This window comes from Pelodiscus sinensis, chromosome 7 (assembly GCF_052426305.1).
Source record: "Pelodiscus sinensis isolate ZL-2025 chromosome 7, ASM5242630v1, whole genome shotgun sequence".
NCBI lineage: Eukaryota > Metazoa > Chordata > Testudines > Trionychidae > Pelodiscus > Pelodiscus sinensis.
In genome coordinates, this window is record NC_143058.1 from 33305910 (window position 1) to 33326957 (window position 21048).

At 41.3% G+C, this 21048-nt stretch overlaps 1 protein-coding gene across 1 annotated transcript; it reads right to left on the reverse strand.

Moving 5' to 3' along the window:
* Positions 1–379: 379 nt before the first annotated feature.
* ERMN (ermin) lies at positions 380–15820 on the reverse strand. The gene is made up of 3 exons (XM_006125660.5): positions 15304–15820; positions 14817–14909; positions 380–2985 (listed from the first exon to the last, which is right to left on the reverse strand). Exons 1-3 carry the CDS (start codon positions 15548–15550, stop codon positions 2498–2500), a joined length of 828 nt encoding a protein of 275 aa, XP_006125722.3. The 5' UTR covers positions 15551–15820; the 3' UTR covers positions 380–2497.
* Between the last annotated feature and the right edge of the window lie 5228 nt (positions 15821–21048).

Here is a 21048-nt window from a genome sequence, read left to right on the forward strand (position 1 = left end):
CAGTAGCCATTTCAAGTTTTATCAGTCATGAAGATAAAATTATCTTCCCAGCAGTGGAAACAGTCCCACCAGGACAGAATTGAGATCCTTGGGTCAGGCACTGTGGGGAAATTTGCATTGCTTATGCCCATGCTGAACCTGTTTGGTGGATAATCAGCTTCATTCTCCAGGGCTTTTTATCTAGCATCTTGCATGAGCCAATTAATTAACTCTCAAATAGTGAACTTGATGGGGTATGATTTTTCAAAAATCACTTTTCAACCACTTCAGTAGAAGCCAATGGACATTGCTCAGTACCGCTGAAAGTCAAGCAGCAATGAAGTACTTTTTAAAGAAAATAAGTGATTCTCACTTGAATGTCCAGGAATGGAGTCTGGTTTATTTTATTTTTTTTAATAAAACAGCCATACAACTTCATAAGAGCTAACCACTGGGTTTTCACAATCCAAAGAGCAAATAAACAAGTCTGAATAATACAATGAGGACTGTGTTTTGTTTATACAATGAAGAATTGTTTTTGTGGGGTTGGGTTTTTGGGGGTTTTTTGTTTGTTTATTTTTGTTTTTTTGTATATAGCCAATATATAATTGCCTTTTATATAGGACAACAAAATTCAAACAATATTTGGTGATGCTGGAAATGTAAAACTAATTATTTTAAAAGTAATTATTTTAGAAGGTGCGGTAGTTTCCCCTGTCTAACATTTGAGTTCTGACTTCTTTTCTAACCTCTCTCATTCCTGTTCTTTTGCTAACCGCTTTCCCAAATATATTCCTCGGGGGTTAAATTTTCCAAGCTTGTCTCAGGCCAAGAGTTAAAGTTAGTCATTTCATGCATATTGTAGTTATTCTAGACTCTCGAATTCTAGATCTAAAATCTAGATCTTACAATTATAGTGAAATGTACTCAAGCAAATTAAAACAGCTGTTGCTTCAAATGTGCCTGGTTCCGAAAAAAATCTCATTAAGATGTAAGTTTTTAAGATGAGTTTAAAGAATATTGATTATTTTTAAAATCAACAAGAAAAGTTTAGAGAAAAACTTGGATCCCAAATGAAGAGTACTGATTTTCACTGTGTGGATTTTGTTCAGGTCGACAGACACAAACACATGATATGTATCATATATACATATGTGTATAAAATGATGACTTTCAATTTGTATGGTACAGTATCTATGCAACTATTTAATTTACCAGTAACTGATGGAAGATACACAAAAATTACATGTGAGTAATAAGGATATTAGTTGTCACAGCTCCTAATGGATAAATTAACCATTCACATCATTTTTAACCATCATGGTTTCTTTTCTCTCTCTCTCTCTCTCTTTTTACATAAGCTCTGAATTAAAAACAATTACATCTATTTCCACAGTAGCTGATGACACTGTGGCTATAGCTGACACAGGCTAGTAGAGATTATTATTGCAAATTAATGTTTTGGAAAAGGAGAAAGGATACTTATCACAAGAGGGCTGCTTTTTAGTTCTCATATAATTTAAAAGTTATATTAACTTTTTTGCAATCATTTAACATTTAACTTAAGCATGTTAGCTAAAATATATGGAATGAAATAAAAATATCTATTACTGTAATGAAGCCACGTAGCACAGATCTGAAGGAATAGATTATTCTTGATTTCCTAAAGATTCAGAATATATCAACCCAAGAATGAGCTTAATTGAAACATGAACATTTTAACAGCAAATGCCAACATTTACACAATGAATTATATATGGTGCCAGCCATTCAGATCCAAAAATTAATAGGTACCATCAGATAATACAAATGGTATTAGATAATGAATGCAACTGTTTATAATGACACCAGTGCATATCAGATTAAAGATATATGTTAAGGGGCACTACAAAGGTAAGAGAGGAAGGGAGAATCTTTGTGGATTTATTGCTTTGTCAAATGAAACATTATGTGCTTATTTTCTGTTAATCTATATTTACATGTTTATGCAATTAGCCCTCTATCAAATCAGCACAAAGTGGAAACAGACTGGTGATAGCACATGCCGGCTTCAGTGCACTGTAAGACACCGGTATAAACAGATTTCAAAACAAAGCACTGCTGTTGCAAACAGTTGTCTCTTATTTAGTGTACTCTCTAGTTTTACTGGAACTGTTCTGCTGCCAACTAATTACCAGAATAGCAAATGGCATGGATCATTTTCTGCATGCAGTTACAGAATTTCCAATTAGTCAAAAATTTCTAGTGCCTGAACCTTGTTACCAAAAAAGAATGGGGGGAGATGAGCAAGGATAAATTTTAAATCAGGTTTTACTATATTTTTCCAACTGTTGATTTTATTTTTCTCCTGTGGATCCTTCTGTGTGATTTCAAAATGAAATACAGAGGTTAAATTTTCACAGTGCGTTATAAAATTACATACAAAAGGATATAACGATGACTTGATATGACATGAAGCGTTTCATCTTGGAAAAGCAAAATGGACTCTCAGCTTATTAGGCAAATTCCCCACCTCAGTTTATAGATGCATCATGGACTCAAATTCATCAATTCTTTGTTTAGTGTTTCCTTTTCTGATCTTGCGATAGGAGATTGTATTGTATCTAGAATAACTGTGTCTGGAGATATCATTTTTTTTCCCTGAGCCTGGCTGCTCCTCGGGTTTCTCAGCCTGGAGGTTAAAAATGGGGCTGGTAGAAGGGCATTCTGCCCTGTCATTATCTTGCTTCTTTAAAGGAAACTCCCCACAATTTTCTTTCTTGCTTTCTCTCAACTGCACATCCTTCTCTTCTTCCACATTCTCTCTTTCTTCTAATTGTGTATCAGATTTAATTGGTTCCTTGGGTTCAAGCAGCAGCACTTCTTCTTGGGCTCCTGCCGTTTGGAACTCCGCAGCCTCATTAGCAAGAGTAGCTATTTCTTCCTGAGGTTGTTCTGTGTTCCTTTCTTCATGTCTTGTTATTTCACATTCTGTGGTGTTTACGGGAATAATCTCCTCACAGGGCCCTGTAGCAAAAACCAATTAGTTTTGGATAAAGTATGGGATGGGTGATTTCTTACGCTGCAATGTGTTGAAATTGCATTTGAATTTTAGCCTGGGTTTCCATGGCTCACATATGTAGATCACAATGTGCAGAATAAACTGAACAACCATTTTCTGGAACAGAACTATGGGTCAGGAGCTTGCGGCTGCATTTTCTATCCTTATGAACACTTAAATTTACTGCCACAACTTTGTTTACACCAAGGTGCTTGTTGGTATTTTTTGTATCTAGAATAACTATTTGTACTAATGTATGGTTTTTACCAATAACATCCTCTGTACCATCTATCACACATTCATCTGTCCTTGATAAGGATATGTAGTGTGATACCACGTGGGCCTTGGGAGTCAGTCAAACCTATGATATATTCCTGGACCCACTTTTTCATGTTAGTGACTGGCTGTGCCACTGCTTCCCTCCTATCCTGTATCTGTTTATCCTGGAAACTTTTTAGGGCAGGAACTGTCTCTCATCAGGTCTGTCTTTCATCATGTGTTTATATCCAAGGGCATGTCTACATTAGGAAATTATTTTGAAATAATAGCTGTCGAAATAATAATTTCAAAATAGTGTGTCCACACTACAGGGAAGCCTTGAAATTAGTCTGAGGCAGGCTGCATTAATGTGGATGCGCTACATCGACTTAGAGCTCCAGGAAGCACTGGGGAGTAATTAGTCTGAATGACTCTGAGGAGTAGTTATTTTGAAATAATGGACCAGAGCATCCACATTAGTGCTATTTAAAAATAACTATTTCAAAATTAGTGTTATTCCTCGTGGAAAGCAGGAGTTATTATTTCAAGATAACCAGCCCCTTATTTTGAAATAACAGGCTTGGTGGTGTGGATGTTCCACTTGTTATCTTGAAATAAAGGGAGAATAGACCAGGGTCTAGTGTGCTAGATTTTGTTTTAAAACTATTCCCTACTCATTGCAGGCTAGACTATGATATTCTTATTTGTACTGAATATACCACATGGCCAGTATCCCCAAGAAACTCACTGAAGGAAAATGTATTGCAACATGAATAAGAGATAACAACCGCTAGTACCATAGGGATCTGATAATATTTGGGGCATCAGGACTGTAATGCAAATCATAACTTCCTATTTCAAGGAGTTGTGTTTGTGTGTACAAACCTGCATATTATTATTTTGTTAAAAGAAATAAACCACCTGTGTCAACCCCTCAACTGCATGCAGTGCTCTCCCAAGTAACCTTTTGTTGGTATTGTCTCACCCCTTCTCACTCCAGCCCTTCCCTGTCATATTGTCTCCTCCTAGTCTCAGTCTACAGTCAGAATCAGGTCCTTCAGTTGTAAATTCTTTAGGGCACAGATCACAACCTTACTTGTTTTGCAGAGAGCCAGGCACATCTATAGCACTGGAGATGTGATAAATAAATGTGCATGTCTTCATGATGCTGGAAAGTGATGGCTTGTGACATGATGGGATTTGCCAAGGTTTGTTATGACAAATGTAAATAATCAGTCTTAATACAATGGAAAGGTTTCTGAAATCAAGCTCTCAAAAGGCATGACATTGAAAAGGGAGTCATGAACCATGGTTCCTCTCTCAGTGCCAACACAGTCACAATCTTAGGGTCAAATGATGGCTGTGCACCTGCATGGGGTGCATCGGGCATTCAGCTAGCAGATGAGAGTCCTGGTGTCCGGTCCCCTCACTCCAAATAATTTAGCCAGAGAGAAATAGCTTCACTATATGGCTAGTCCCTGCTTGCTATGTTCCCATCTTTCAACAAACCCCCCCGGAGTCTCTTCCACTGGAGATTATATTCAGCAAACCAGACAGGGTTTCCAAGATAGCTGAACATGGAACCAGTGTAATATTGCTTCCTTGCACAATTGTTTGCCTCCATTTTTTACCAGCTTCCCCTGTAAAGCATGTCACTCCATTCCTCGATCAAGAGTTACAATGCACTATAAATTCCCTCACCTACAACAAAGGGGCTAGTTCTACTTACAAGCTCAACCACATCTTGCTCAAACACTATTAAGCCTATTGAGTTTGCAATCTCTTCCTGCTTCTGCAAATGTGCTTGTAAATTCCTGTAACCAAACAACTTTTCTGTGACTGTTTTTTTTTAAATCACAATATTTTTATAAGTGAATAGCTAATAGTCCTGGCCACATTTTCCAAATCCCTTGGCCCCACCCCCAGCCTGGAATTTTCTGCTGCATATGCTGACTCCTGTATATTCAAACCTTTAAGATTTTGTTTTAAAATCATTTCCCACTCATTACAGGCCAGACTGTGATATTCTTACTCAGGCTGAGTGTTCACTGGCAAGTATCCCCAATGACACTTACAGAAGAGAAAGATGTTGCAATGTGAGAAAGCGAACAATCTGGATTTAAGGGCTAGATTCTCTTCTGCATTCCTGTTCTTCTCAGTTTAGGAAAGTGAAAGAAAGGTGACCAGGTTGTCAGGTTTTCCACCAGAACACCTGATAGAAAAGGAACCCTGGTGATGCCATCCAGGCCATTAAAAATCCATTTGGTGGTGTTGCAGGGCTAAGGCAAGATAATCCTTAGCTGTTTTGGCATCATGCTGCACCCCAGAAGGTGCCAGCAGGTGCAGCTCACGGTAGTACACTGCCCCCACCCTGAGAACCCTGCCCCCATCCTGTCCAATGGAAGCTGGGGGCAGTGCCTGTGTGATGAGAACTGTGTACAGAGCCACCATGCCCCCTCCAGGTACTAGACCGGTTAGCTGCTTCCAGGGTGCAGCGTAGTGCCAGGGCAGGAAGGAAGCCTGCCTTAGCCTTTCTGCACTGCTGACTGAAAGCCTCCAGAGGTTAGCCCACACGCCAACTCTCTGCCCCAACCTCCCTAAACCTGGAGCCCCCTCCCACACTCTGAACCCCTCACCTCAGTCCAATCCCAGAGCCCTCGTACCTCCCTGTATTCCAATCCCATTCCTCAATGTGCAACCCCATCCCACACTCCAAATCCCTTGGCCCCACCCCCACCCCCAAATATCTCATCCCCAGTTCTCACCCCCTCCCACAACTCAACTCCCTTTTCCAGCCCAGAGCCTCTTCTGCACTCTGAACCCCTCATTTCTAGCCCCACCCCAGAGCCTGAACCTCCTGTTAGAGCCTTCACTTCTTTCCACACCTCATCGCCCTGCCCCAGCCAAGTGAAAGTGAATGAGGGTGCGAGGCCCTCCAGCTGTCCAAAGAGGAGGAATATAGGGAGCAGGTGCGGGGCCTCAGAGAAGAGACAGGGCTAGGGCATCTGGTTTTTACGATTCGAAAGTTGGCAACCCTAAATTAAAGAGAAGAAAGTTTCAGGGAAAGAGTTATGGCTCCCTAATCCTGTGAGTTGGTCTATAGTGACATAGTCATGAGTTAGAATCATCTCAGGATTTATATCATTTATATCTTTGGTACAGGACCGTAAGCCAAAAGAGAATCAGAAAACTATGTTCTTAATCATTCTCTCCATACTCAAAGAGGCACCACCCAGATTTTATGCCATGAGTTATAGTAGCTCATTGTTCAGAACATCCAGGATACTTTCTTTCTTCAGTTATGGATATGTCACTGACAGACCAGCCAGCATGGCATTCTAATTCTTGAATCTGTCAGACAATGCATCTCAAAAAGAGTGAACACTGTTTCCTTTGTGGCCAGCTGTGGTGGTTTAAGGATGGATGTGGGATCCCAGTTTGAAAGGAGCCTTTGCTAATGGAAGACAGCATTCTACATCTATCCATTGCAGATCCCTGGGGTTTATTTCATTCCCTCATCTAAAGGCAAACACAGTAAGCTTCATACCAGTCACCATGCTCCGCACAGACACTTAGCAGCATTATGCATCTCCTGCCCTGTGAGAGGCTGTAGGAAAGCACAGAGGCCCCAGAGGTATGGAATCTAGCAAGACTCCATCCTAGGGTTCTACTAGCGGAGCTGAAATGTTGGTAGCTTTGGGCCCCATTAACTAATGCTCTACTCCTGGTTATCAGCCCAGTAGCCTTCATCCATTCATAAGAGCAAGACCCCTCCATGATAATGAGATCTAGCTAAAAACTTTTCAACAAAATTGCAACATTGTAGAGAATTTTTTCATCACGATATCAGTGACATGCATTTTTCCAAAAGTAATTTGCTTTAAAAAAGAAGTTTAAAAAACAAAAGACATGAAAAGTGGGAGTTCTGGGAACAGTTTGCTGTCTGAGGTTTTGGAATTAAAATGAGTTTTAAATTAACTGGATTTTAAAGTGATTATATAATTTGCTGATATTTCTTTAGGAAATGAGAATCAGCAGAATTCAGAAAATGGAGACACATTAGGTCATTAAGACCAGTGTTTCTCAACCAGTGGTATGAGGACCCTCGGGGGGTACTCGAGAGAAGTCTGGGAGGTACGTCAACACAACTGAAATTTGGAGAAAACTGAATTTTTGTTTTTAAGTTTTACAGCGCTTTATTATTTTTGTACTTTTTACATCCAATAATTTCATCGCCTGCCCGGCTACAATTAAGTTGTTTAAATAATTTTTTTAAACGGGTACTTTATAAAAAAAAAATGAGAAACGCCGAGCTAAACATACAAATTTTCCAGAGAAGGATTAGTCCCTAGAACAGGGGTGGGCAATAATTTTTGACAGGGAGGCTACTCAAAGATTTAGGTAAATGGTCACTTTTCTTAGGAGGGGTCCGGGATCTGGGATGAAGGTTGGGTGCAGAAGGGAGCTCAAGGTAGGGCACTGGGGTGGGTCTGAGAGGGAGTTTGGGTGAAAAAAAGGGTTGTGACCTGGGGCAGGGGATTGGGGTGCGGGTCTGAGATCGTGTATGGGTTCATGAGAGGATTCTGGCCTGAGAGAAGGCTGTAAAAGGGATGCAGGGCCTGGGAGGGAGTTGTGACCTGGGGCAGGAGGAGGTGGTGACCTCAGGCAGTGAGTTGGGGTGCATTAGAGGCTCTGGCCGGGAGGTGCTTACCTAGGTGGCTCCTGTCCAGCAGGACCTTCAGGCAGGCCTCCTACCTTCCAGAAACCCCAGGCTCAGAGCAACTGGCTGTTTCACATGGCTCTCTGCACCATGGAGGGCGGGAGGCTTCATATGTTGCCCCCAGCACAATTTCTCAGCTTCCAGTCAATAGGAACTGAGAGATTGTGCTGGGGGTGGGGTAGAACATGAAGCCTCCCCCCGTCCAGCACAGAGAGCCACATGGAGCAGCCAGTCATTTTAAGTGGCATGGAGCTGCTCTGTACATGAAGTTCCCAGTGAAGCAGGCCACAAGCTAGATTCAAAAGCTTAGCAAACCAGATTTGGCCTATTGGCCATATCTTGCCAGCCCCTGACCTAGAGCTAAGATAATGGAGCTTTCTGTGGGACAATAATCTGCAGTTTAAGGGTGCATCTACACTGCACTATAAGTCAAAATAAGATACACAATTTGTTTATCTTATTTTGATGTAATTTTGAAATAACTTATTTTGAAATTTGGCGCTGTCTACACAGCACTTACTTTGAAAGAAATTGCTATTCCAAAACATCCCTTACTCCTTGTGGAATGAGGTTTACAGGGATGTCGGAATAGTCCATTATATTTAGAAATAACGGGTGTGCTCAAAAGACACAAAATAGCCCCATATGTGTGGTACAGGCAGTCCCCGAGTTACGCGGATCCGACTTATGTCGGATCCGCAGTTACAAACGGGGCCCTCCCTCTCCCTGATCTCCAGCAGACCAGGGAGAGGAAGCAAAGCAGCGGAACACGCGGGCAGCGGACAGCCCAGACGCGTCTGGGCTGTCAGCTGGCCGCGTGCTCCGCGGCTTTGCTCTGCTCTGCTCCCCGTCCCCCTGGTCTGCAGTCTGGGCTGTCAGCTGGCCGCGTGTTCCGTCGCTTTGCTCTGCTCTGCTCTGCTCCCCGTCCCCCTGGTCTGCAGACCAGGGGGACGGGGAGCAGAGCAGAGCAAAGCCGCGGAGCACGTGGCCAGCTGACAGCCCAGACGCATCTGGGCTGTCCACTGCCCGCGTGTTCTGCCGCTTTGCTTCCTCCCCCTGGTCTGCTGGAGACCAGGGGGATGGGGAGCAAAGCAGAGCAAAGCCACGGAGCACGCGGCCAGCTGACAGCCCAGACGCAGCTGGGCTGTCCGCTGCCCGCATGTTCCGCCGCTTTGCTCCCCGTCCCCCTGGTCTACAGACCAGGGGGACGGGGAGCAAAGCAGAGCAAAGCCACGGAGCCCGAGGGCAGCAGGATAGCCAGGGCGCGTCTGGGCTGTCCCGCTGCCCCCGTGCTCCGCGGCTTTGCTCCGGACGCCTGTGGTACAGCAGCTGGGGCGCTGCCGGTTGGTCCCATAGCGCCGCTCAGGGCGCCACTGGACCAACCCAGCAGCACCCCAGCTGCTCTGCCCCAGGACTTCCTGGAATCAGCTGCTAAGCAGTTTCAGCAGCAGCTGACTTGGGGATGCCTGGGGTTCTTAAGTTGAATCTGTATGTAAGTCAGAACTGGCCTCCAGATTCAGCCGCTGTTGAAACTGATCAGTTTCAGCAGCGGCTGAATCTGGACGCCAGTTCCGACTTACATACAGATTCAACTTAAGAACAAACCTACAGTCCCTATCTTGTACGTAACCCAGGGACTGCCTGTATTTTTAAATTTGGAGGGGAGGTTTTCCATGCAAAACAGATATTACTAAAATCTGTGATACTTACACCCATAAGAGGGAAATAAGAGATTTCAAAAGAGAAAGGAAAAAGAATCCCAAGTTGTAGTGAGCTGTTCACTTAAGATTCAGACTATCTTTCATTCATTCATTAAATGTGAGACAAAACTAAAATTAAGCCTCAAGTAAAGCATTGGTTTCTGTGTGCTGAATGCTTCCAATAAACCGGTTTTGAAAAGCATTCAGTAAAGAAATAGGGTTTAATTAACATTACCTTTTTTCCCCTTCTGTGAAATCTTTTTGCTCCAGTGGCCACAATTAAAAAGTGAGCAACAATTGCTAACAATTACCACATGGTGGTATCTGAGGTACAGTATCACATTTTCCCTCTATAATTAGAATAGGAAATTATGTGGTAATTGTATCAATCTATTACTAAATGTTGATATTTTCATGCTACCCACTGTTTTTCCTCTTTATGGTTCAAAGAAGATGTAACAATATCTGGCATCACAAATACCAGGAATCTCATTAAAAGGTGTGCAAGTCATAGTATTACGAGGTTCCAGACTGTTAAATTCTGAGGTATTATCAGTGAACCAGGAATCTCTGAAAGAATTTCAGAGACAGGGAAGGTAAAATAAAGAAGAGGTTAGTCTGAGTTATTTTTCTATTGAATGCCCTCACAGTCTAGTGAAGGGGAATAATTTTCACAGAAAGGATCTATGGGGACTGATGATTTCCCCACTGTCATTGCCCTTTAAATGTTGGGAGTACTGGAAAATATATCATTTCTGAATTGCCTTTGCTAGGCTGTCTTTGAGTGGGACACTAGTAGATGAGCCTAGTGGGTTTGAAACTGAAATAAAGCGGAACTGTACAGTGAATACCATCATTGTGTTTATGCCATTCAGTGTTGAAAGATGGCCTCACCCCGTGATCTCATAATCTCAGGAAGGCAGATTTTGGTAAGCTTAGAGAGCTGGTAGGTAAGGTCTCATGGGAAGCAAGACTAAGGGGAAAAACAACTGAAGAGAGTTGGCAGTTTTTCAAAGAGACATTATTAAGGACCCAAAAGCAAGCTATTCCGCTGCGTAGGAAAGATAGAAAGTATGGCAAAAGACTGCCTTCACTTAACCAGGAGATCTCGCATGATCTAAAAGTAAAAAAAGGAGTCATATAAAAAGTGGAAACTAGGACAAATTACAAAGGATGAGAATAAGCAAACAATACAGGAATGCAGGGGCAAGATTAGAAAGGCAAAGGCACAAAACAAGCTCAAACTAGCTACAGATACAAAGGGAAACAAGAAGATATTCTATAAATATATTAGAAGCAAGAGGAAAATCAAGGACAGGGTAGGCCCACTGCTCAGTGAGGAGGGAGAAACAGTAAAAGGAAACTTGGAAATGGCAGAGGTGCTTAATGACTTCCAAGAAGTCCGATGACGAAGGAATGCCTAACATAGTGAATGCTAGTGGAAAGGGGGTAGGTTTAGAAGATAAAATAAAAAAAGAACAAGATAAAAATTACTTAGAAAAGTTAGATGTCTGCAAGTCACCAGGGCCTGATGAAATGCACCTAGAATACTCAAGGAGCTGATAGAGGAGGTATCTGAGCCGTTAGCTATCATCTTTGAAAAATCATGGAAGATGGGAGAGATTCCAGAAGACTGGAAAAGGGCAAATATAGTGCCCATCTATAAAAAGGGAAATAAGAACAACCCAGGAAACTACAGACCAGTCAGTTTAATTTCTGTGCCAGGAAAGATAATGGAGCAAGTAATTAAGGAATTCATCTGCAAACACCTGAAAGATAATAAGGTGATAGATAACAGCCAGCATGGATTTGTAAAAAACAAATCATGTCAAACCAATCTGATAGCTTTCTTTGATAGGATAACGAGTCTTGTAGATAAGGGAGAAGCGGTGGACATGGTATACCTAGACTTTAGTAAGGCATTTAATATGGTCTTGCATGATATTCTTATCAATAAACTAGGCAAATACAACTTGAATGGGGCTACTATAAGGTGGGTGCATAACTGGCTGGATAACCATCCTCAGAGAGTAGTTATTAATGGTTCACAATCCTGCTGAAAAGGCATAACAAGTGGGGTTTCACAGGGGTCTGTTTTGGGATAGGATCTGTTCAATATCTTCATCAACGATTTAGATATTGGCATAGAGAATATGCGTATTAAGTTTGCAGATGATACGAAGCTGGGAGGGGTTGCAACTGCTTTGGAGGATAGGATCAAAATTCAAAATCATCTGGACAAACTGGAGACATGGTCTGAGGTAAACAGGATAAAGTTTAATAAGGACAAACGCCAAATACTCCACTTAAGAAGGAACAATCATTCTCACACATACAGAATGGGAAGCGACTGTTTAGGAAGTAGTACTACAGAAAGGGACCTAGGGGTCATAGTGGACCATAAATTAAACATTAATCAACAGTGTGATGCTGTTGCTAAAAAAGCAAACATGATTCTGGGATGCATTAACAGGTGTGTTGTGAGCAAGACACGAGAAGTCATTCTTCCGCTTTACTTTGCACTGGTTAGGCCTCAGTTGGAGTATTGTGTCCAGCTCTGGGCACCACATTTCAAGAAAGATATGGAGAAGTTGGAGAAGGTCCAGAGAAGTGCAACAAGAATGATTAAAGGTCTAGAGAAGGTGACCTATGAAGGAAGACTGAAAGAATTTGGCTTTTTTTAGTTTGGAAAGCAGAAGACTAAGAGGGGACATGATAGCAGTTTTCAGGTATCTAAAAGCAGATCACAAGGAAGAGGGAGAAAAATTGTTCTCCTTAGCTTCTGAGGATAGGACAAGAAGCAATTGGCTTAAACTGCAGGAAGGGAGGTTTAGGTTGGACATTAGGAAAAACTTCCTAACTGTCAGGGTGGTTAACACTGGAATAAGTTGCTGAGAGAGGTTGTGGAATCTCCATCTCTGGAAATATTTAAGAGCGGGTTAAAAAAACATCTATCAAGGATGATCTAGACAGTACTCAGTCCTGCCATGAGGGCAGGGGACTGGACTTGATGACCTCTCAAGGTCCCTTCCAGTTATAGTGCACTATGATTCTATGATTATTAATGCCACTTCTCTCCCAGTTGTCTTGTTTCTCCAGAGACTTTGGCAAGATTTGTGGAGGATCTGTACTGGTGATGTCACAGGAAACTGAAAGCTCAGCAAATTAGGAATGGGATGTTGAAGCTAATATGTTCCTTTCCCTCTCAAAATCCCCAGCCTCTCAATTGAAATGAGAGATCTGCAACTCAATTTCAGCGTCCTGGGGGGTAGCCCTCATTGGAGGCATTGACTGGAAGTCAGGAGATCCACTTTCAATTTCCAGTTCCACTGCTGACCTTATGTGTGAATTTGTGCAAATCACTTCCCATTTCTGTACCTCTTTTTCTCTTTCCACTTCTTCTTAGATGGAGGATCTTGAGGGCAGGCTGTCCCTCACCAGGCATTTATATAGTATCTAGCTTACTGGGACTCTTGCTGCAGCTGGAACTTTCAGGTATTACTTCAATATAAATAATATCACCAATAATACCACCGGTTAGGTCCTCCAGATATCTTACTCAGAAATGTCCCTCCCACAAAAAAAAGGAAGTCCAGATCTGCTGTGGGCATTAAACCAAACAGAAAAATAATCTTTCCATTATTAAAAAAAACCCAGACGTGCAGCAACCATGGAAATAGAAAATACCAATATGCCAGAAGAATGAAGACAGACCTAAAGGAGGTCTCTATGGCTGCAATGAAAATAACTAAGGAACTTGGAAACAAATGAGGAAAGAGGAAGGGTGGATGGGGGAAGAGGAGGAATTTAACAGCTTGCTGAAAGTGTCTTTGCTTTAAGAAAGAGCTATTAGAAGATCCAGTGCACCTGGGGTAGATGTTCTACAGATGGCTCATTTAAGGCCCAGTCCTATTCCTCCTGAATGCTATTGGCTTTTTGCAATTGATTTCAATGAGAGGAGAATCAGGTCCTTGTAGGAACCAGGATATTAGTAAGGCTTGGAATTAAATATACAATAAGGGAGGCAGAACAGACCCATGCCCACTTTTCCAACTATCTCACCTTTCCTTTCCCTATACTGTTACAGCACAACAGTGACATCCAGTCACTAGCTGGATTGATCACAGGTAGTTTGTATATTCCCTCAAGACATAGTCTATACTTGCTTCTCCCATTCAAAGGTGGCAGGCTACATTTAGATGGTTATCTCCGAGTTGTCCTGTTTGGCACATCCCTATTTCAAATGATGATTTAATGTTGCAATAAATGATCTATTCGGCATTGTGCCCCTGGGGTCCTAAATATTAATTAGGCTAAATTGGTTAGGTACTAAAAAGCTGCCTGCAATTTGGAGATAAAGTGCTTATAGATAGGTTCTGGGGAGGAGAAAGTCTGTGAAAGATTACTACTTAGGTTTTATTGTACACTTGTAAGGCAACACAGTTGGAATATAGATGTCACCTTAAGGAGGAAATGCCTCTGTCACGGTTTACTTTCTCAAAACGTATGTAGTGTCTATGAAATATAATATAGCCACTGTTAAATGGTTATGTATTTTGCCTTTTTTTAATCAAATCAAGTGTCATTATCCTCAGAATCTGAGGATTCCATATTTGGTAGTTTTTATACAGCTTGTCTGCACCTATCCCTGAAAGTTCCATATTATAATTATCTGTGTTCATATAACTAAATTATGAAAAAATATTTCAGGGTTATTTTTTCTGTATTTTTCTAAATAGATCTGTAATGCATGCAGGGGGGTGGTTACTGTTTATCTGCAAACTGGCATGATTAGAGCTGGAGATACTTAATGAATGAATTACCATTAGATGGTCTTAAAAATGAAAAAGAAAGGTAACTATAGCAATCCCTTCTCTAAACACTAATAATCAGATACACTAATCCAGGCACATTGTACCTTTCAGTACCAGTGATCTTTTCTAAGCAGTGCTATAAATCATGAGTGCCTTATAGCTCACTGCAAAATTAGGATTCAAGTGTGTTTCCTATTTTGTTATTTGGAAAAATAAATACCTGTGGAAAATTGTTCTCTTCAAAAGCCATTCCTATGTTCATATGGTCAGCAAAATACCGTACATTACACAGCATTTCTCATTACCTTCTCCTGATTTCTCTTCATCAGTTCTTGTGTTCTCGGAAGGGATGTCAGCTGATCCCTCCTCTAGAGTTGCATTGTGTTCCGCTTGTTTTTCTTTAAAAGATAACAAGATAGTGAGAAAGTGACAAATGATGATGGTTAATAATGATGACAACTAGTTTTCATAGTTACATACTGTCACCTGTAGATGATACGTGGGAACTAAAAACTGCTGATCTCTTGAACTCTTTACTTCTTCCTGCCATGCTTGTAGCAATACTGTAGAGAAATTATTAGCTGTCTTTAGCTGTCTTATTGTTTCCATTCCTTGTTAGCTCAAATTTATATCTGATTGTGAATCACCTTTTATCATGGTTTATGTCTATTTGTGTGTGTAGTGTTTCTGATAACATGTAAATTACATTCTATTTTTCACTATGCTATACAAAAAATAAAGGATTGGGTTTTTTCCCCAAATGAATTGAAAAGAGGCAACATTGTACTTTACCTTTGCATCGCTTCTCCCCATCGAGAGCACCACATATTGTGTTGTCCTCCTCTGAATGCTTGTTAGCCTCTTGATTTTCCTTTTTAAGTGAAGCTTCAGGACTGGTTTCTGAATTTTCACATAGAACTGTCACAGCAGATTTTGCTATTTCATCAATAATATCAATGAGCTGCAGCTGAGCTTTTTCAGGTGGCACAGTCCCATTGTACTCAGGTATGCTGGATGTAATTGGGAAGTCTTCTGTCATGATTACAGTAGCCTCCGATTAATTCCTTTGGGTTTTTCACTTCCACTGAAGTCTCAGGATTCTACCACTGCAGAAAAAAATAACCTATACACCTATTATCTTTCTCACTGTTCTCCCTCCCTCCTCGAATACTCAATAAGCTTCTCTTCTTCTGAAGGCGTTGTAGCAAACCAAGAACAGAACGGAGTAATAATGTTAGGATTTGTCTAGGATTTGCCAGCAGTCCCTTTCTACACAAATACCCAATCAGGACTTTGCTTGTTGCTTAGAGAGTCTTCCAGTTGCATAATTAAATGCACCATTTTTAAAATTTACATAAACAAACAATCTGAAGCAACAAAGCTTTTGTGCTGGCATGCAGAGCGGGTCTTTCAGCATGTCAGCCCCATGGTAATAAACAGAGATTTTGTACTCTTGTCACAATGGGTCTTTGTATATTTGCCTTGTAACAGGAGCAGCAATTCTTCTAAATCTTTAAGCCATAGTGAGTGACCACCTTTAGTCACATTAGTTATGTGTAACCAGCTTAACATTCCCAACCAGGTTTATGTTCTGATAAACCTTGAAATGCTGTTAATCAAACAATGGCTTCATTTTATATTTGGTAAGGAATAAACTTGCTTGTTTAAAAAGCACACATATTTTTGCATACAATACAGAATAATGCCACTTTCTGTAGCACAGCATCATTCAGGCCAACTGTTTAGCAATGCTTTACAGAGATAGGGCTAAACCATGAGAGATGTTGAAGACATCTTATTGCAAGAGTACTTATTTCAGCAAATGCTGCAAAAACTCAGCATCTTTCAAGAATAAGACCAGAGAATGAAAATGAAAAGTTTGCAGCAGGACAGGCACGAGGGAAAGAAACATTCTGAGATGAGATTTGGATTGAGAAGGTGAGTTGATGAGGTGGAGAGCTCTGGATGACAGGCTATTTCTACTACTTACTGTGTACAGTGGAATTATTTCCTACAGAATGAAGATAAAGTCTCAGTGAATGGTGAGGTTCATAGTATAACATAACAGTATTTCCCCATTTTACCAAGCACATTTTAGTCCCTGCAACAATAATATTCCTTATGTTAAAGGAACATAAAAGGGGCAGTAGTGTGAGACTAATATGTACATCACTGATTATCAACCTGACCTACAAGCTAATTGAGTTTGAGAAACTTTTGGGAAGGTACAGTACTCACAAAGAATGAATGAACTCATTGCTATAGTTCACTGGTAAGCAATTGGCTGGACCTGAGTGTCAGAGGCATTTTCCGCCCATTGCTGAACTTGTCCTCACAGTCCCTTCCTCAACCAAGCATCTGAAGCCAAGTTTACATGAGAATGTAATTCTTCTGCTTTAGATGTCTTTTCGTATTAGTGCTGAACAAAGTTTTGATACCTTTGGGCTTTCAGCATTTGAAATAATTCTGCTGGGATCTGGTGATTGGAAATGGACCCAAAGCGAATGGCTTCTGAGAAGCAGTGAGTTCACACATTTAAATCAATATTTGCATCCTTGTCATTAAAATGAGTTTGGTGTCAATGACTGGTAATTGTTTTAACTGTTCATGCAAGATGGGTTCAGCATAAAATTTTGAACATGGATGGAAGAGATGTGGGCACAGATAGCCCCAAAGAAAGAAACTGGATTCTTAGGAAATGTTTTGAGAATGCAATAGGTAATTTTTAAATCATACTCTGCTGCTGCTGCCCCACCCTGAATTAAAAGACCATTCATGTTTGCTCAGATGGTCTACTTAAAACAGTTCTAATATATGGCTGTGAAATATGACAGTTTTGTATTTGACCACGTGTCTTGTTACCAAATGTTTCCTTCAGTGGGGAATCAACACTGTATTAGAGGAAGAAATGGACCTTACCTGAGCATCTCCATTGTCTTGGTTTTCAGAGTATGCTGTCAGTGACACCTGGGAAGCACACTTAGCACTATGTACGTATCAATGGTTTGGTATAGACTACGTATGGGTTTATGTTGGAGAAGTAGTCTTGTGCAGTGTGCTGCTTTGACCCCATGATACTTATTGCATGCACTCATCACCACAGAATGACTTGAAAGACAAAAATGATCTCCCCGCTATATGTTAAAGGCCAATGTAACTAATTAAAGAAAAATCAAATGCTTGGTGTTCCAGCCAAGCGTCACTGATCTTATGATATAAAGAGATGAGAAAGGTGGCAGATGTCCTAACAGACTCCCTGGCTGGCACAGAGCTGCCATAGACTCCCTTCCGCAGGCCACAAGCCTCCAGTGTCAGTGGTGATCTTGGGGAGTACTTAACAGCTGTAGCACTCTGGTAATCCTGAGCTGGTGGGCCAACCCTTTATGGCTTTATCCAGCAGATTACAGGGTTAGAGCATTCCAGATCACATCAGTGGCCAAACTCGCTTAACTGATGCCAGAATTCAACCAGTGAGTCTCCATAGGAAATAGAGGCAAACAAGTATCAGAAGATCACACTCATCCTTCCAACTTCTCCTCCTCTTAATCTTTTCACTTTTAAAAAGTGTCTTTAATCATTCTGGTTGCAGAGACAAATGTAAAAATGTGAACTGAACCTGTATTAGTGTAATGATACCTGCCTGGATCTACAGACTTGAATCAATGGACCCAAGAAGTATGAACTACCCCCTTCATTTTGGTCAAGATCCTCTGGACTCTGTCATTCTGTGGCCATGAAATGTGATGGCACAAAACAGCAGTTTGGAATTCATCATATGCCTGAATCCAGGCAACCAGTGTTCTTTTGTAGTTGCCATTTGCCCTCCAGGTTTGCTTCAAAGGGAAGTTAATATAATTACAGTGTATGCTCCCTGCACTGTTCCATACAGTTAGGCAGAAAGGCGATCCTGATGACTCTCCCAATTCACCACCTTTCTTTGTGCTATGAAGCTGCTGTATAGCCGCCTCTCTCCTGGAATCAAGCCAACACACACAATTATGTATCAACTACCACAATTACCTGTGGGTATGCACAGGGGAGCCAACAGCCTTGCCAGGCACCTCTGCAAGGGTCGGAGTGGGGGCAGCTCTGCACAACAAGGGACAGGCCTCAGGCAGAAAGCGTGGGCCCAGGGGCAGCCAGCTCTCAGCGCTGCTTGGACTGTGGTATGTCCCTCCCAGCCCTGAGGGCTGCCTGGAGCATGGAGCTCCAGTGGTGATTTAAAGGGCCCAGAGCTCCGGGCACTGCTGCTGCACCAGTAGCTGTGGCAGTCTCCAGGAGCCACGGACACTTTTCAATCACCAAGCCTCGAGCTGGTTGCCCCTTTTGTCAACAGGCTTGGGAAAACGCTGACCCATTTGAAGATTACTAAAGGACAGAGTTACAGAAATGTCTTCTGTTTGCCTTTTAACATTTGTCCACTATGAGTGGAAAGGAACTACACACGAGTAGCCCCTTTCTCTGTTCTTTTACAGGACATGCCACAAGACAAGAAATAGATCTTCAAAGCTCTACAGCCGTCATTTCTTGCAGCTGTATTGGCATGGATGCTGCCTGATCTATGACAGGAAACACAGTGGCATTGTCACTTGCATCCAGCTTTTTGCACCTCAAGCCAGCTGGATGCCTTGTTTAATTTGCTGGGAATAGTGTGTAGCACAGAGAATGCTGGTGGAACATAAGAACAGCCATACTGGATCAGACCAAAGGTCCTACAGGGGCCAATACCAATGCCTCAAAGGGAATAAACAGAACAGGTGATCATCAAGGGATCCCTCTCCAGGCTGTCACCCATTTCCAGCTTCTGACAAACAGTGGCTAGGGACACCATTCCAACCCATCCTGGCTAATAGCCATGAATTTATCTAGTTCTTTTTTGAATAGTGATTCCAGTCTTCACAGCGTCCTCTGGCAAGGAGTTTCACAGGTTGACTGTGTGTTGCATACTTCCTTTTGTTTTAAACCTGCTGCCTATCAATTTCATTTGGTGACCCTCTAGTTATTGAGTTTGAGAATGGAGAAAAGTATTTGAATGAGTTGTAAAAGTCAAAAACTTATAAAAGGGAAGTTCAGTGCATAACCTCTTCCCTGTTTTATTTGAAGAAATAGTATCATCATCTCCTTATCCCCTTTGCCACACCAAAGTTTGGCAGCTTCCTCGTGGCAAAAGGTTGAGTCATATACTTGAGCTCAGAGAAGACTTTTCCTGGCTCACTTTGGCTCCCAAAGAATGTTTGTCCATCCAGTAGCAGTTTTCTCCAAATGCTTCTAACCAGAACTGAATTAGGACATGGATTTTTACCCTAAGGAGTCAGTAGTTTACAACCACATTTTCCATATTGTAATGGAAGGGAGTCAGGGGGCCATTGGAGATGCTGGTATGAAAAAGGTTAAACTGATCTAATCTAACTATTTATAGAATGCCAGTCACTATGGTATAATATGCAAGGGTATCTATAAAATACAGAAGTCTCAGAGGGGTAGCCATGTTAGTTTGTAACTGAAAAAATTTAAACAACAAATAGTTCTGCAGCATCTTAGAGACTAACAAAAAATGTGTATGGTATCATGAGCTTTCGTGGGCACAACCCACTTCTTCAGATGACTAGAGTTAAGGAATCCAGGATACAAATAAATAGCAAAGAAAGAGAGGGAATGGGGAGGGGGAAAGAAGGAAAAAATAAGGGGAAATGGTCAATTGGAGTGTCTGTGCTAAATGAGGCTAATAGAGTGAGCTGTAAGTATGTCATTAGGTTGTGGAACGTAGCAGACCATCCAGGTCAGGTATAATATGCAGCTATAGCTATAATATGCCAACTGGTCAAAGGATTTCAGTTTTGTGTGTGATAAAAATAATTGCCCATCCAGCAGGACACTGTCATTTCATTAAAAATGCAACTGGCATCTCTGAGGTATCCTATATTTTTTGTTAGAGTGACAAGCTTGCTATTAGGAATGAAGCACCCAGCTCTGATTGAACAAGAATTAATTCAATCTTTTGTCCCAGTTTTTAACCAAAAACAAAAGCTGTTTTTAGATCCATAAAAGTTCTAGGAAGACCTTTTATTCCTCTAATTAGCAGCAAAACTCCAATCGTTACTGAAATGCAGCATCATGACTTTGAATTTCCTGTGCACTTTTATTATTAATAATTATTTAGCAGCACTGCTAATGACATCTGTAGTTAAGGCTGCCTAACAGCCCACATTATGCAACCATATTTTCACTTGCTCAGATCTTTGCCAAACTAACTGTTTGGACTGACATTTTCTCATGCAGTCTGACTGCCCCAGGCTGATTTAAAAAAAAAAAAAGTTTCAGCAAAAAAAGGTCAGCCTTTTCCAAGAATGAGTTTAGGGGCAAGCATATTGTTTTGCTGATGATTTAAAAAAAAAAAAAAAAAAAAAAAAAGCTTATAGCCATTTCATGATTTGGAAGAGGAATGTGAAATTTGTCATGGGAATCATCAGGGAGCCTGGAATTTATCTTTTTCTGTGCCAAATGTAACCACATTTATAAGCCTCTTAAAAATCAGTT

Coding starts and splice junctions, on each gene's coding strand:
- ERMN (XM_006125660.5), bottom strand. CDS start 15,550: ATGACAGAAGACTTCCCAATTACATCCAGCATACCTGAGTACAATGGG. Junction 14,910..15,303: donor TGGGGAGAAGCGATGCAAAG/GTAAAGTACAAT, acceptor TATCTTTTAAAG/AAAAACAAGCGGAACACAAT. Junction 2,986..14,816: donor TGAAGAGAAATCAGGAGAAG/GTAATGAGAAAT, acceptor TTTTTGCTACAG/GGCCCTGTGAGGAGATTATT.